Source organism: Lacerta agilis, chromosome 8 (genome assembly GCF_009819535.1).
Source record: "Lacerta agilis isolate rLacAgi1 chromosome 8, rLacAgi1.pri, whole genome shotgun sequence".
NCBI classification, from domain to species: domain Eukaryota; kingdom Metazoa; phylum Chordata; class Lepidosauria; order Squamata; family Lacertidae; genus Lacerta; species Lacerta agilis.
In genome coordinates, this window is record NC_046319.1 from 8,324,036 (window position 1) to 8,340,497 (window position 16,462).

At 52.3% G+C, this 16,462-nt stretch overlaps 1 protein-coding gene across 1 annotated transcript in view; it reads right to left on the reverse strand.

Annotated features, from left to right (window-relative positions):
* Positions 1-371: 371 nt before the first annotated feature.
* The window catches only part of ATP13A2 (ATPase cation transporting 13A2), a 31,428-nt gene continuing 15,337 nt past the window's right edge, over positions 372-16,462 (reverse strand). The window contains exons 13-29 of the mRNA XM_033159313.1: positions 15,238-15,348; positions 13,743-13,789; positions 12,364-12,552; positions 12,064-12,270; positions 11,371-11,484; positions 10,962-11,118; positions 10,036-10,156; positions 9,813-9,937; positions 8,778-8,935; positions 8,243-8,356; positions 6,011-6,090; positions 4,969-5,121; positions 4,224-4,320; positions 3,350-3,573; positions 2,967-3,118; positions 1,704-1,876; positions 372-796 (exon numbers count right to left, since the gene is read on the reverse strand). Coding sequence (XP_033015204.1) covers positions 617-796; positions 1,704-1,876; positions 2,967-3,118; positions 3,350-3,573; positions 4,224-4,320; positions 4,969-5,121; positions 6,011-6,090; positions 8,243-8,356; positions 8,778-8,935; positions 9,813-9,937; positions 10,036-10,156; positions 10,962-11,118; positions 11,371-11,484; positions 12,064-12,270; positions 12,364-12,552; positions 13,743-13,789; positions 15,238-15,348 — 2,402 coding nt within the window. The 3' untranslated portion in view covers positions 372-616. The remainder of the gene's footprint in view (positions 797-1,703; positions 1,877-2,966; positions 3,119-3,349; positions 3,574-4,223; positions 4,321-4,968; positions 5,122-6,010; positions 6,091-8,242; positions 8,357-8,777; positions 8,936-9,812; positions 9,938-10,035; positions 10,157-10,961; positions 11,119-11,370; positions 11,485-12,063; positions 12,271-12,363; positions 12,553-13,742; positions 13,790-15,237; positions 15,349-16,462) is intronic.

A 16,462-nucleotide genomic window follows, 5' to 3' on the forward strand; every position in this document is an offset into this window, starting at 1 on the left:
TGAGCTGTCTGCCCACCTGGCTGATGCAGGAGGGCTGGGCTGGGGTCATCTGCGTGGGGTTGCCTGGTTCACACACCCCACAAAAATTGTACCAGTCAAGGCTTCCTCCTAGGAACCTCAGTCGGAATCCAGTTGTCAACTAGGCTCAAAAACAAAGCCCAGAATGGCTGGCAGGAAACACGTCGGTCCCCTCGTGGCAATGTGGCATAGCCTGCCCCCATCTTGCACCATGGGACGGACCAACCCAAATCTGGCCGTCTGCAAGCTTTCAACTCTGGTGAGGTACAACTCTTCCCACTCCCAGACAGGTCTCAGATTTCAGAGCTGATGGCTGGCATTGGGGGGGGGGTGTTCTCCTCCCCTAGAAAACTAGCCTGCAAGGCATCTCTTGCTATGAAAAGGGCACCTGACCGCAAGTGGGGGAGCAGGTAACACGAGGACTTTTAATGGAGGCGGAGTGTCGTTTCCGGGGTCTTTTGCCAAGTGCGCAGCGGCGGAATGAAGGACAGTGTAGCGACCAGTGGAAATAAATAAAATGGTCCCGTACCAAGGGAAGGCGCAGAAGAGGTGCCGCCGTCTTTCATGTCCACACAGGCATGTGTGTGTGCGCCCAGCGTCACCTCATGACAGGGGTGATTTGGGTGGCAGCGGCGGTGGCAAAGATGGGTTCGTGGAGCGGAGGCCACAAGGGCTGCTGCTGGCTCAGCTCCTTCTCCAGCCTTTTGAAGAGCTTCTTCGATGACTTTTTCCCACACAGGTTCCGGAGGCCATTGAGAAGCCCGTGGTCCAGGCAGGTCTGGAGAGGGCGAAAGAGAGAGAGAGAGAGAGAGTGACCCTGAGGGGCTGGCCGCCCTGCCAAGCCCACTGCACCCAACAGCAGCTCCCACGACAGAGGCCTCTCTGGCAAGTCCACAAGCGAGGCTGGAAGGCGGCAGCTCCCTCCCTGTGGCCTGCTCCCAACCTGGCACACAGGGGTAGACTGCCCCTTAACGTGCAGGTTCCACTCAAGCGTCATGGTTATTAGCTGCAGGTGGGCCCTTCCTCTCACACACCCACACCCTCAGATTTGCCTAGCCCTTTTTAGAAAGCCAACTTTCGTCAGGAGCCATCGCTTGTCATCCTGAGCCACTTCTCTCCCGTCCCAGGGAGGTTCGGAGGGTGGCAACAAGAGAACGGGCCTTTTCTGTGGTGGCTCCCTGACTGTGGAATGCTCTTCCCAGAGAGGCCCGCCTGGCGCCATCACTACACGTCTTCAGGTGCCAGGCAAAAACATTCCTCTTCACCCAGGCCTATGGCTAATAAATAATCTATGGCCTGTGAAAGCATACTGTTATTATTATGATTATTTTACTATTAGGCTGTCTGTCATTATGGGTTTACGTTTATATCACTGATGTTCTGTAATGTGTTTTTTGTAATGTTAACCCTGGGATCTTCTGATAAAGGGCGGTATATAAATTGAATAAATTAACAGCAGCAGCATCCGGTGGCCATTGCTCCCAGAAAGACATGGCTCCTCTGACTCACTGTTCCCTGACTGCCAGCGGTTAAACTCACTCAAGTGTTTAGGGAAGGGGAGGAAGAGGAGGAAGCTCCCTTCTCCCTGTTCCTCCCCCCCCCCCACATCCTTTTCTCATACACCATGAGCCCCTGCCTCCCTCTTGGCCGTGACTTGCAACTCTCTCCTGCTGCCCACCCAGTACCTCCAGCATGAAGGCTGTGAAGAAGTGGAGAGCAGCCATCCCCAGCAGAGCGAGCTTGAAGTTCAGGTCGTCGATGGCCTTCAGTTTCAAGAGGTATCTCATGAAGCCCAGCGGGTAAAGGGTTAACCAGATCATGAGGCCGAAAAGGACGATTAAGGCTATCAAGAACACCACTGTGGGGGCGGAAGGGAACAAGTAGAAAGTATTGAGAGGCAAGGAAAAGGATGAGCACGTACAATACGCTGAGAGGCAGGCAGGCAGGCACAGTTGGTAAGAGCGCGAGATTCTTACTGTGACGATCACCCAAACTTAGGATTGGCATAGAAGGAGTTAAAAGGAATAACCAGTAAGAACCTTTAGGGGGCAGAGTTATGTGGGCTATATAAACCCCTCCCGGGGAAGGAAGGGGGTCTTTTGGTCTTTTGTCAGGGTCTTGGTCTTGGTCTTTGTCTTGGGGGTTTGTTGTGGGTATTGAGAGGTTGGAAGGAGGGTGGCAAGGGAAGGAGTAGGAACAGGGGTGGGAGAAATCGTTGGGCACTGTTGTTAACAAGAACACAACCCAGAAAGAACTGTTTATTCAGAAACCACATGCTTATGTACTAAACTACAAACAAAACAGTTTTGTTCCAATATTCTCCTTGACTGAACTGAGTGAAGTAAATACCAGACAGACTGGTTGGTGGCAGCAGTGGTTAATTAACAAAGTGGTGAGTGCAGGTATCAACGGACCGTTAAACGTCTGGGGGACCTGTGCAGGTTTAGCGAACCGCCACACTTACATCTCAGGGTCACTGGTTCGAATCCTGCCTTGCAGGGGGGTTGGACTAGATGTCTCTCGTGGTCCCTCCCGGCTCTACAGTTCTGTGATTCTTAAGGCAGAGCTTTCCAAACTTTTCAAAGTGGGTGACCCGCTTTTCAGACATTTCGCGAGACGGTAATTCCATTTTTTGCTAGCCGGCTGGAGGTTAAGCTACCGCCTCCCCCAACCCTGGGGAGCGTTCGTGCGACACACCGACACACTAATGCGTCACGGCGCACAGTTTGGAAAGCTCTGTTCTAAGCTTCTGCCAATGGAAGCGAAAGTCAGTGAAAAGCCTCAAGGCACGGGGGAAGCTCACAAGAGTCAATGGCTGTTTGGGGAAGAGGGAGAAGCCCAAACAGGGAGAGGAAGGGGAGGGGGACTGAGAGTCACTTCTCCCTAAGGCTTAGCAGTGAAGATGGAGGACGGTGTCAAGGAAGCTCTTGGGGAGGGGGCAGACTCACCGTTCGTGTACAGGGGCTTGCGGAAGGGCTGCCCCTTGGACATGGCTACTGCCAGGATGAGGTACTGGAACCCGGAAATACAGAAGACGACGGTGTTTTCGTAATTCGGGAGGTTCTGAGGGGCTGCCACCGTACTGTTCAAGGGGACGTACCTGGGGCAGAGGCAGGAGGGGTGGAGGTTGGTGACACACCGAGACTCAACCACCCATCCCTGGGCCTTGATGGCCGGAGAAAAGGGGTCCTCTTTGACCAGCAGTTTGGAACTGGCAGGGCAGCCAAATCAAATTGGAAAATGCCAGCCTGATAGCTTGCCATGGCTTACGCCGCCTCCTCCTCCTCAACTGCCCACCATGCTGGTTTGACCCCCTGCGCCCATTGCTCACCACAGCTGAGAGACAGTGATGTAGTAGCTGGTGACCTGGATGGCGATGAAGAGGCTGGTCTGGAGGGCGAGGCTGCTCAGGACAATGATGTTGATGAGGGCTCCTTGCGGGCGCTTGGGGCCCAGATCCTTCGCCGGCGCCGTCCTGCCCATGAGAGCAGCCACCGTGGTGGTGATGATCAGGTCGAAGAACAAAAACTGCAGATCGCTCAGATTGGTGTTGATCTGGGTAGGGGTGGAAAGACGACCAATGTGAGCGCTTTCAAGAAACGGAGCCTCCACGGTTCAGAAGCAGTCTACCTTTAATCCTGCAGTCTACGCACCCCTCCCATTTGAGATTACAGCGGCACAGTACGAGCCTCTCCTGGAGACAGGAAAACGGGCTGGATGGGTCAGAGCTCTTGCGTTGCGATTGCTATGCACATCCTAACCTGTGGGACTCATTGCCACGGGATGCTGTAGTGACCCAATAGCATGCACAGGTTTATGCAAAAGGTTAGAAGCAGTTGGGAGAGGAGGACAGGCCTCTCCGCCACAAAAGGAAGAAGAGCTTGAAGAAATAATCAACTGTGATCATATGAGCGAGTATTTAGTATTCCGAATCCAGAGGGACCTGTCAAATACAGGACCCCATCTGTCTTGAAGTCTCTTTGGCATAGGGGCCTATAAGTGCGCAAACATCTCTCAGTGGTGGCTGCAAAATACAACCAGAAAGTGCTCTGGAGCCCCCTCAAACTTGCAAATGCACAACTTCAATAGAATCACCAGCATCCACGTCTTGGCCCTCAAGGTCCTGACAGCATCAATGAGCATGGAAACACGAGAGCAGGAAGGAAACTCGAGGCAGAAGTTTTTCTTTTTCACGCAATCCTTACCGTGTAGAGCAGGAGCACGGAGACAAACTGCACGAGGCTGTAGAGTGCCATGTATTTGAAGACCGCAAAGGAGGTGACCAGAGAACATCTCCCTTCCCTAAAGGGCCAAGATTGCCAGGAAAAATTAAGAAACGTTGCTCATCCCACAATCTACACTGGGATCATTCCAAAGTAAGCACAACTAGGCATCGGAAGCAGTTTGGGGTTGTTGTTTTTTGGTAAAAGAGAAGAGCATTTTAACATGCCCTGTTGTGGCTTCAGCTTCTTCCCCTGCCTGCATTTCCTTAATTAGATATAAAGGCTGCCCCCCCCATACTGCATGCACATCAATTCTAATGAGATCCCACACAAACCAGGGGCCCAAAACCTGGGACACCCACCCTGAGGTTTCCTTTTTAAGGAGGTAGCGATGCACGTGGGCAGGAAGACTCGGAAGGGTTTGCTTATGTAAGGGACAAACTCCTCCATTCTGCCAACTGCTGTTCTTCCAAGGGATTTCCATCAAAATTTACCATAGTGGCTAGCATGTGTGAAGTCCGTGTCACTAAGTTCACAACCTTTTTTTAAAAAAAGAGAAATAACTGGTTTTCCAAAAGCACCTCTCTTGCTCTTTTAGAGGAGCCCCCCAAAAGATTTCTAGTTACAATTAAAGAGGAGGATCTACATTTTTAGAGACAATCATGGGAAAAAGGATCGTCTACGGTGAGCTCAGCCTCCCAGAAAGGTTGATTCTCCCCAGACCTACCGGATGGCGATGGGGACACACTCGATGTTGGCTATCTTGGAAGTGAATGGCGACGCCACAGAGGCTTCCGCTTCGGAGAGCGAGATGCCCACATCGGCCGCCTTCAGAGCCCCACAGTCGTTGGCACCATCCCCACACATCCCCACGCAGTAGCTGTGAAGCGACATGTGGAGAGGTGAGTTCTGTGAAGGTTTGTGTGTAGGGTAAGCAGTATGCTTACCATGCCCCTGTGATGAGGCGCGAGAGGGGGTGTGAGGTTTGGAGCTTTCAGGGTTAAACGAGCTCAACAGTTTGCCCCTCCCACAGGGAAGATGTGTCACAACATCCCGGGTATCTGCTGTATGCGAAGCCTATGTGATTTATGCGACGCACTGTTTTTTCAGTCCTACTTTCGTTTTTGACCGGGCGACATGTCTTCCGTAAGCCCGGGAGAGAAGCTCCGTGGTTTATATGCCTGTAAATAAAGCTTGCTTGCCTTGAAACAAGCTAGGCTTTGTGGGAGTTTAATTGCTGGCAAGAAAGGCACACATACCGTTGCGCAAGAAGAAGTTTGAAGTTTGAAGAACTCTGCAAAAGCACTGGAGAAGCAGGTAAACGCAGCAGGAAGTGTTGGTGGACACCACTCCAAGTGCTATACTGCTTTGGAGGCTTTTCCAGTTAAAAACAAAAGCCCCAACAGGGCCTCATATCCTCACTTCCACCAGTGGCCAACACGGTGGAAGGCCCTGGTGTCAATTCTGCCCACCACCCCCTAACCCCCCCCCCACCAAACCCACCCCCTTTTCTCCAACTTTATCAAAGAGGAAAGCCAAAGTGTCTGGACCAACGTCAGCCCCGCAGCCTCAATTCAAGGTTCTTCCCCCTGTCCATAAGGATTTCCATTGCTCTCGCCCACAGTGGTGAGAAACCACCTCTCCCTGCAGTTCTGGAACAATTCCCTCGCCCATCACACACCTTTGCGACTCCCCTCCCCCAATATCCCGGCAGTGGGGTGGGGGTGGGCGGTGGAGCACCCCCCCCCCTAAAAACGCCACAGACTTACTTCAGGTCCCGCAAGTTCTGGACCAGGAGAGTTTTCTGGTCGGGCGACATCCGGGCAAAAATGGTTGCCCGGAGCAGTATCTGCAGAAGGCAGAGAGAGAATCCGTTTCAGAGCTGCCACTGCCCCAACAATCACAAGACATCCAAGGCAGCTCACACAAGGAGGGGGGTGTCACTTAGTGGGATGGCAGGGCCTCCTCCGGGGGACGGCGGCCGCAGCGGAGGCCTGTGGCTCTTGGGCTTTGTGTGCAAAAGTTCCTTGGCAACACCTGCAGGTGACACTGGGAAATGCCCCTCCCTACTGGGGAGACAAGGGACCCAGGTGGCGCTGTGGCTTAAACCACCATGCCTAGGACTTGCTGATCAGAAGGTCGGTGGTTCGAATCCCTGCAACAGGGTGAGCTCCCGTTGCTCGGTCCCAGCTCCTGCCTACCTAGCAGTTTGAAAGCATGTCAAAGTGCAAGTAGATCAATAGGTACCACTCTGGTGGGAAGGTAAACGGCGTTTCCGTTCACTGCTCTGGTTCGCCAGAAGTGGCTTAGTCATGCTGGCCACATGACCCGGAAGCTGTATGCCAGCTCCCTTGGCCAGTAACGCGAGATGAGCGCCGCAACCCCAGAGTCGGACACGACTGGACCTAATGGTCAGGGGCCCCTTTACCTTACTGGGGAGACACTGAACCAAGGTTGGGGAACCTGAAACCCTCCACAAGTTGCTGACTACAGTTCCCATCATCCTTGGCCACTGGATGGGCTGGCAGAGGCTGATGGGAGCTGGAGGCTGGATGGACTTGGAATAAGGCACCTTCCTTGTTTCCTGGGCTAGGGGGCACCTGGGGCGCAAAGAATCGGCCATCTTTAATTGACACAAGTGGATTTCTGGCCAATTTTGTTTAACGCTTCTCTCCTCCTCCCCAGCCAAGGGAAAGCTCTGGGGCATCTGCTCCCCCTGCCGCTCCCAGGTTTCTCCCTCACCCAGATCTGCCCCATTTCTTTTATTGCACACAAACACGGGGGGCGGGGGGAGGTAACCTGACTTTGAGGAGCCATGTTACTCCTCGCAGCAGCATTGCACATGATGCCACATAAGTGTCTGGTGAATGTAGCACCCTTTAACGTCCCTGCGCACATTCATCAGCTCTAAGAGGTGCACAAGAAGCCAATCAATCACCTTACTGACAAATAATCATCAATAATAGCAAACTGTCGTGCCAGATTTGAAGAGACATGCCAGATTTGAAGAGGTGCAAAGCAAAGAAAGGACTTTTGAACTGGCTCCCGCTGTCGTGGCTCTTGGTGGGTACATTGGGGCAGAGGAGGGGTCTTCGCCTCCTCCTGCTACCAGACCGTTTTCCACTGGAGATTGTCCCTGAGGGCTTCTGCAGGGCAACCACCTCCTCCCTCCCTCAAAAGAGGAGGCGTCTAGAAGGACATGTCAGAAACAAGCCAGCGGCTTCCATTCTGATGCCATCAGTCAGATCTTTGAGGACTTACACAGGAACAAAGAAAGCGGCCTTATACCACATCAGACCACTGGGTCCACCTGGCTCAATACTGCCTACACTTACTGGCAGTGGCTCCCTCCAGGGTTTTATGCAAGGGTCCCTCCCAGCCAGTGGTGTGTGGCCATTGGACTAGGGGGACTAAGCAAGCCCCCTTAATGTTCCAAATAAATTAAAGTATTAAAGCCTGGTGCCTCCTTCCCGAAGCCTGGGAAGCTTCTGCCTGGCTCAGGGAGGGAGCAGCAATGCTTTGACAGGGTCCAAGAGCCCTCCTTCCACCTCCCCAAAGCCTGCCCAACTTTGGGAAGGAGGCAGCAGGGCTCCAGCATCCTGTCAGAGGCCTGGCGACTCCTTCCAAAACCCTGGGAAGCTTCTGCCTGGCTTAGTGAGGGAGGCCTGATGCTAGCATGCAGGACATCTCTCTCTCTCTCTCTCTCTCTCACACACACACACACACACACACCAATTGCCCTCACAAGCTGTTCCCCTACAAGAAATTCACTGCACCCCACTGCTCCCAGCCCTACATGGAGACGCTAGTTGGGGATTGAACCCGAGACCTTCTGCATGCAAAGCAGGTGCTCTAACCACTGAGCTACGCAGCCTTTCTCATACAGACTTGCATCTGTTCAGTGCACATGGGGACTGTGAGCAGAGAAAGCCCTTTGCCAGAGGATGGGTTTAGGTTTGGGGAGTCCTCTCATGCTGCAGGGCTCCTGCATCCAGCATTACCTTCGGCAGGAGGTCCGGAAAGTGATCGCAAAGCACCGCGAAGGATTGCCCATTGACGGCCAAGTGGTACGGGTGCTGCTGCTCCAGGAAGTAGCTTTCCCGTTGGTACGAACCCTGCAAAAACCCAGCAGTCAACGTTCAGGCCTCTTCCCAATGCCCCACCTTCACAAGCCTTGCCCCAGTGCCTAGGCCACGCAGGAATGCGACGGAAAGGTTGCAGCTGGCACAGAGACGAGGTGGGCACTGCAACCCCACTGACTGTAAGATGCACAGCAGGCCAGCAACCAGGAAGGGAGCAAAGTGGAGCGAGGTCTCTCTAAGGAAAACTGGCACCAGGTGTCCCATAGCCAGTCAAGCTCAGCTCTTTTCATGGACAGGGGCAGAGCTGGCAACAGGGTGACCACACTGGGCATTCCCCGCCTCTCCTCCTCCCGAATCCTAGAAGCGGCCTGGGCGTGCCACCTCCCTGGAAGCCATGAGGGCACTTGCTGTGCCAGGCTGCCCACAGCGGAAGTTTGGGTAGGGAAGGACTTGCATCAGGCTGCTCCAGGTGATGCTCGGAAGGGACGAATCTGAGGGCCGCCGGCTCATCCCGGCCGCGAGGAGGGGCGGCATGGACAAAGAGAACCCGCTCCTTGGCATTCACCATCCTGCAGCTCCTGGCCACATTCACAGCTGTCAGCATGTTGTCTCCTGGTGGGGAGAAGAAGAGAGGGAAGAAGAAGAAGAAGAAGAAGAGTTTGGATTTGATATAATAATAATAATATAATAATAATTTATTATTTTTACCCCGCCCATCTGGCCGGGTCTCCCCAGCCACTCTGGGCGGCCTCCAACAAATACCAAAATACAGTACAAAGTCACAAATTAAAAACTTCCCTAAACAGGGCTGCCTTCAGGTACTTTCTAAATGACAGGTAGTTGTTTATCTCTCTGACCCCTGATGGGAGGGCGTTCCACAGGGCGGGCGCCACTACCGAGAAGGCCCTCTGTCTGGTTCCCTGTAGCTTTGCTTCTCGCAGTGAGGGAACCGCCAGAAGGCCCTCGGTGCTGGATCTCAGTGTCCGGGCTGAATGATGGGGGTGGAGACGCTCCTTCATGTATACAGGACCGAGGCCGTTTAGGGCTTTAAAGGTCAACACCAACACTTTGAATTGTGCTCGGAAACGTACTGGGAGCCAATGCAGATCTCTCAGGACCGGTGTTATGTGGTCCCGGCGGCCACTCCCAGTCACCAGTCTAGCTTTTCACTACCCGAAGGAGTCTCAAAGCGGCTAACATTCTCCTTTCCCTTCCTCCCCCACAACAAACACTCTGTGAGGTGAGTGGGGCTGAGAGACTTCAGAGAAGTGTGACTAGCTCAAGGTCACCCAGCAGCTGCATGTGGAGGAGCGGGGAAGCGAACCCGGTTCCCCAGATTACGAGTCTACCGCTCTCAACCACTACACCACACTGGGAGAGGAACGGAGGGGCTGGGCTTCACCACACCAAGCTGGCAACAAATGCGAAACACAGAAAGAAACGGGACGTCGTCGTCGTCGTCCCCCCTGCCCTCCTCCCCATCTGATACCTGTGACCATCACGGTTCGGATGTCTGCATTGTGCAGTAAGTGGATCACTGGAGCAGTCTCGGGCTTAAGAACGTTCTTCATCACCAGGAACCCCAGGAAGACCATTCCGCTCTCCACATCGTCCCTGCCGGCCCAAGGAGAAACCCCCCGTTATCAGTGGGCCTCTGGGCAGAGCAGGGGAGCCCAGGCCGGAGAGGAAGCCGCTGCCAGGTCCCCAGGCACCTTGTCATGTCCTGGGCCTCTTCGAACGTCCCAATGGCAGCGAGGGGCTTGAAAGCCAGCCCAAGGACCCGGAACCCGTCGCTGGTGAAATGGCGCAAAGTCTGGCTGAAATCCGCAGGGACTGCAATGCCAAGAGAGAGGGGGAGGGGGTCGGTTTAGGAATGCACCGCTGCAAAAGGCAAGAAGGAAGAGCTCTCCCAACAGCCCCACGTGCTGAAGATGGCTGCTGAGCGTTCCTTTTCCCACCCCTTGGAGGATCCTCCCCTCCTTCCTCCATCATCAAAGCGATGCCAACCCCCCCTTCACTGCTCAGCTACTCAGGAGATGTTCCTGGGTGTTCCTGGGCCCAACAGGCCCCTCCCTGGACCCCCAATGGCTCCAGCAAAAACAGAAGTGGCATGGCACTCAGGAAGAAGAGAAGCCGAGTATGTTTTTATACCTTCTTTAATCAAGTAAAAACAGAATTGGTGATTTGTCTAGAATGAGACACATAAGGGAATATATAGATGGATAGTATATTATATGACAGATTGATGCATCTGCTAGATGGTGGTATTGTATTGTATGGTGAGGAAAAGTAAGAAATGTTAAAACGTAGAGGGAAACGATATACAAATGACGGGGAGTCATTGTTTTTAATTTTATTTTCTTTTTTTCGTTTTTTTGGGGGGGGTTATTGGTTATCTTTTTGTGATTGTGTTTGTATTGTATGATTTGCATTTTCTTTGTTGTATATTTGTGTGTGAATGTATTCTTTTAAAATATTTTGAAATAAAGATTATTTAAAAAATTAAAAAAATTAAAAAAAAAAGAGAGAGAAGCCGAGTATGTGGGTTAGTAGAGAGCAGGTTGGTAGTTACATCTGGGGTGATCTGGCGGGAAGGAAGAGCCATGTTAGCCAATACCAGAAGGACGTGCAGACTGACCCGATTCCTTATCGCAGAGGCTGGCCACCATCTCTGGAGACCCCTTCATGTACGCATGCGAAGGCCCCCCGCTGGTGGGCTTCACCAGAACACTCATCCGCTGCAGGGCTGAGGAAAACGGGAAGCGGCGGAGAATAGCCACGGGCGCCGGGTGTTCCTGAGTCAGACACAGAGTGGCAGAACGGTCCAGGAATGGTCTCTTGGCAAAGGGGGAGGTAGAGAAGCCAGGGTCTTCCACCCTGCAAGCTCACTTTTTAGCATTGCCATCCCAGCATGCATTGGGAAGGGGAAGGGGGCCCAGGTCCTGTTCTCCAATGGGACCAAACACCCTCAAGCACTGCAAGGGGGCGATGTGAGCCGCTCCACAACACTCTACAGCTACTTGCAGGCAAATGCCCCACAGCCTCACCTTGCCATGAAGCTGCTCCCCCAGTGGTGGAGGCCTCATCACCGCCAGGGCTCTGGTCCCAAAAAGCTGGGTCGCTTGTGCCTCCGCTGCGTCCCCTTCAGTTTCCTCCTGGGTCTGGAAGGAAGGAAGGGATCAGAGGAGGCAGAGCCTCCACCTCCTATGCCCCCAGCCTGGGGCGCCCACCTTGCATTGTCAGACCATTGGGCCCACCTAGACCCTTGTTATCACCACTGCCATTATAACAGGGCCGCTGCCCCCCAGGGAGATGACCCTCTAAATTTCAACCAAGGGAGGCAACCACAAAGGAAAGGGGCCTAACAGTAACAGGAGGCGGGAGGAGACTAAGAAGGTCCCAACTCCTGACATCAGCTCTGGTTCCCCAAGGTCTGAATGGACAGAAAGGTCTCCCTCCACCTCTACAATCCAAGTTTCCTTAAAAACAGCAACCACGAAAGATGCCAGATTGGAAATGGGCCTAGAATCATCATCGTCATCCCAGCACTGGGGGATGGCCTCCCTTCTGTCTCCTCCAGCTGATCTGCAGCCTCCCTCTTTTCCTCAGCCGGGGTGACAAGATCCAGCCACTCCTTTGCCCTTGCAAATGTGGCTTGGTGTAGTCAGGAACTCAGCGCCGTTTCCTCAGCAGAGCAGAGCTTGGATCGGTTCCCCTCCCCGCCTCTGCCTCTCTCTCACCCATCCAGTGGATTCCAGCAGCTTGAGGTCAACAGGGTCTCCAACGAGCTGCTCTCCAAGCCAAGAGAGGGTGTGGCAAGTGGCCAAGCAGCAGAGCAGCGGGCCGCTGTCCAAGGAGCGCAGCTCATGGACGAGGGGCAAGAAAGAGCCGTTCTCCAGGGGAACCACGCCCCAAATGTCCAGGCCGTCCTCCGTGAGGGTCCCTGTCTAGGGGAGGCACAGGCTAAGTCAGAGCATGGGCATGGAAACAGGCAGGTGAGGTTAGCAGCCCATCCCCTCCCAATCCCATGCTGCCCTCACCTTATCAAAGCAGACCAGGCGCACCTTCCCACAGAGGTTGATGCGTGGGGGGCTGATGCAGAAGATCCCTTGCTGCTTCAGCCTGTTCTGGGCATATATGGTGCCCACCGTCATCGCAGCCGGCAAGGCCGGGGGCACAGTCACCGTCACGACATCCAGGGCACGCAGAATGATCTGCCGGAGCGTTTCCTGTTGGGGCAAAGGATGCAGGGAATGACGGGGGAGATGCCTTGCCCTGGGTCAGCCCCTTGGCCACCTAGCTCAATGCTTCCTACACTGGCTGGCAGCCGTGGCCCTCCAGGCAGAGGAAGCCCTACTTGGAGATGCTGCTAGGAATTGAACCGGGGACCTTCTGCAAGGCAATGACTTCTCCAGCCGCAGCCTATCCTCAAGAAGCCCCCATGGTTCACCAGCAGCCAGGTTCTCCACACCTGAAGGGTTGCCTGCAATATCTGAAATGCCACGTCAGCTGCACGGACGAGGCCTGACCCCGCTCCACAAAAGGGTGCTGCCTGGTTCTGAGACATCCAAGGAGACTACTCTCCTCTTCCTGAAGTGTGTGTATGTGTGTTACTGGCCAGACAAGATGGAAGGACTCCTGGAAACACCTTGGCAGGAACCATTCCATACCCAAGGATTCTTCCCATGGGGAGTCTCATTCTCAACCACCTACAATTCAGAGTGTTGGCCGCGATACTGGCAGCCCTATTAACACTCTAGGAATGGGGTTCCGCCTCTTCCCGTTTTGAGTCGCCCACCCCGAAGCAGAGACCCTCGTCACTGGAGGCCCTGCTAGAGCCTTTGTGACCCCCCCCCCAAGTGATGTCACTTCCTCTTGCCAGGCGAGATCTCCCCGGTGTGCCGTTTCTTCATTTCCTTCCTGGCAAAGGCTGTGCGCTGCTCTTTCTCTCCCCAGGTTTTCAAAGTTCCATGATGCCAGGCTCCTTTACCTGATGCCCTGGAATTTTTTTAATTTCACTGCCTTGCTGCTGACATGAGTCAAAACGAGCCAACGACTTGCTTGTTTGTGCTCAGCTGGCATTCCCCGTGGTTCGCCCCCACCCAGGTTTTCATGAGTTCCTGGGAGCTGCCTTAAACCCCTTGCTGGGCTAAGGTGCAGAGCAAAAGTGAAGCTAAAACAAGCAAACCAAAACACCCAAAGGGTGCCTTTCCTGGCAGGCCGGCCGAAAAATCTGGGTACGAAGTGCAAAGGGGTGTGGGGTCCAGTAGGCCTCCATGTGGTGGTGGTTTGCTCTGGCACAACTGTCAGGTGTAACTCTCTTAAGTTGTGAGAAGTACCTCTCAGTTTGGGGAATAGGGGTGCAGTACAGGAGGCTCAGAAGAACCCTCATCCCTGCCCGCCGCGGAACTTCACTGACCTTGTTTCGATATAAGATGTAGATGCTGTAACCAGTACCAACAGCAGCTGGAGGACGAAGGAGAGATTAAAGAAGGGGAGAGAAAAAAGGAGATTTGACTGTCACGATCCCACAATGGGGAATAATCCCACAGTAACCCTGAATCCTAGCATTATGAGAGAGAGGAAAACTTTTTCCTATCCACATTTCTGCACGCTGTGGATAATTTTATCATTCATTCATTCAATTTTTATTAGATTTTCTGTTATACAATTTAAAGTACCGGTACTCATTTTTACATCCCTTCTTCTCTTTCCATGGTTCATTTTACATATCATAAATCCCTGCATATTTTACAAAAACCATACCATTCAGTATTCCATTACTGCATCCATCAAAACTTATTTACACTGCTGAATTTATCTTAACGCTGCCAGCGTTTTCAGCTGTACACAGCTATTTCCCATATATTCAATAAACATTCTCCAGTCTTCTCTAAACGTATGTTCTTCTTGTTCTCTTATTCTATATGTTAAGTCTGCAAGCTCTGCATATTCTGTCAACTTAAGTTGCCATTCTTCTTAGGTTGGGACCTCACTCGTTTTCCATTTTTGGGCTAACAAAACACGGGCCACAGTAGTGGCATAAATAACCTTTTTTGACACCTAGGAATTTCAGTCTGGATTATCCCCAACAGAAAGGACTCTGGATTTTTATTTTTATTTTTTTAGAAAGTACTTTCGAACATTTTTTTCAATTCATTATGTATCATTTCCCAATATTATGCTGTGCATAATTTTATAAATTTCTATCACAACACTTCTTACTTACCTTTTGCCTAAACTAAAAATTCCCCAAACATCACAACCTTTCCTCATAGGGGAGCCACTTGACTCCCTTGATTGCTTTGGTTGCCCTTTTTCAGAACCTTTTGCAACAGTAAAGGTAAAGGGACCCCTGACCGTTAAGTCCAGTCACGGACGACTCTGGGGTTGCAGCGCTCATCTCGTTCTATAGGCTGAGGGAGCCGGCGTTTGTCCGCAGACAGCTTCCGGGTCATGTGGCCAGCATGACTAAGCCGCTTCTGGTGAACCAGAGCAGCGCACGGAAACGCCGTTTACCTTCCCGCCGGAGTGGTACCTATTAATCAACTTGCACTTTGACGTGCTTTCAAACAACTAGGTTGGCCGGAGCAGGGACCAAGCAACGGGAGCTCACCCCGTCACGGGGATTCGAACCGCCGACCTTCTGATCGGCAAGCCCTAGGCTCTGTGGTTTAGACCACAGCGCCACCCACATCCCACGTCTCTCATAGTACCCGGTATCAAATATATGCTGTTATGGTGTGGTGACCAGAAATGCGCACAGGACTCCTAAGGCGACCACACCATAGATTTGCAGCATTATGACACTAGCAGATTTGTTTTCCTTTTTTACCCCCCTCACGATCCTTGGGGCATGAAGTTTGCCTTTTCCATGGCTGCTGAACAGCGGGCTGACATCTTCACAAACTTACCCAGCACTGTGAGGAAACCAACAAACTTCCATGCGTCTTTATAAAACCGAAAGCTGAGTGGCTTGGGGTGAAGGATGGAGCTGATGAGGTCTCCTTTGGCTGTGTAAAAGCCTGGTGGTGAAGAAGAAGAAGAGGAGGAGGAGGAGGAGGAGGAGGAGTAGGAGGAGGAGGAGGAGTTTGGATTTGATATCCCGCTTTATCACTACCCGAAGGAGTCTCAAAGCGGCTAACAATCTCCTTTCTCTTCCTCCCCCACAACAAACACTCTGTGAGGTGAGTGGGGCTGAGAAACTTCACAGAAGTGTGACTAGCCCAAGGTCACCCAGCAGCTGCATGTGGAGGAGCGGAGACGCGAACCCGGTTCACCACATTACGAGTCTGTCAGGAATGCTTTGATGGTGTTTCCTGCTTGGCAGGGGGTTGGACTGAATGGCCCTTGTGGTCTCTTCCAACTCTATGATTCTATGAGTCTACCACTCTTAACCACTACACCACACTGGCTCTCACCTCTGGTCATGGCGAGAGAGGAGGGGAAGGGGGTGAGGCAGGCAGAACCCAAAAACGCGCCGAGGGAAAAGTCCAAAGTGCAGCTGCAGCAGCAAACCTTGAAGGGATCAAAGCAGCATCTACAGCTCCAGGTCTCTGGCAGGCAGCAGAGCCAACCCATGGGTAGGAGGCTCTCACTGCAGGCTCAGAATCGCTTTGCCCTGGGGGCCTTCTTCCCTTGGGAGTGTGCAGGGGGCATAGACCATGAGGCTGCAGTTTCAGAAAATGCCATCTCAGACACAAGAGAGTAAGGATACTCCAGGAGCACAGGGGGTTGCTGGGAAGATTGCTCTCCAAAATAAGCTCAGCACCTTCAGCCAAGGGACTTAAATGGGGGGGGGAGCGGACATCCGGCTTCATCAGGGTGGATAAAAATAATAAAATTGGATTTTTTTTATTTAAATCAGATTTTTTTTATTTAAATCGGATTTTTTTTTTTGGATTTTTTTTTTAAATGCTTTTGGAGGAAAAATCTTTCTAAAGAAAGTTTTCTATTTAAGTTACGTTATAGTCCAAAGGCTATTCATCAGGAAATAAGCATTTGTTTTTAAGTTTTTCATGTGTGCTAAAACTCAGTCTAAGGGTGTGTGTTTTTTTTTTATATAACCACACCCTTTGTATAACCACATCAGTTAACAAACATGGATACATATGCTATAATGTTATTGTTTTATTGTTT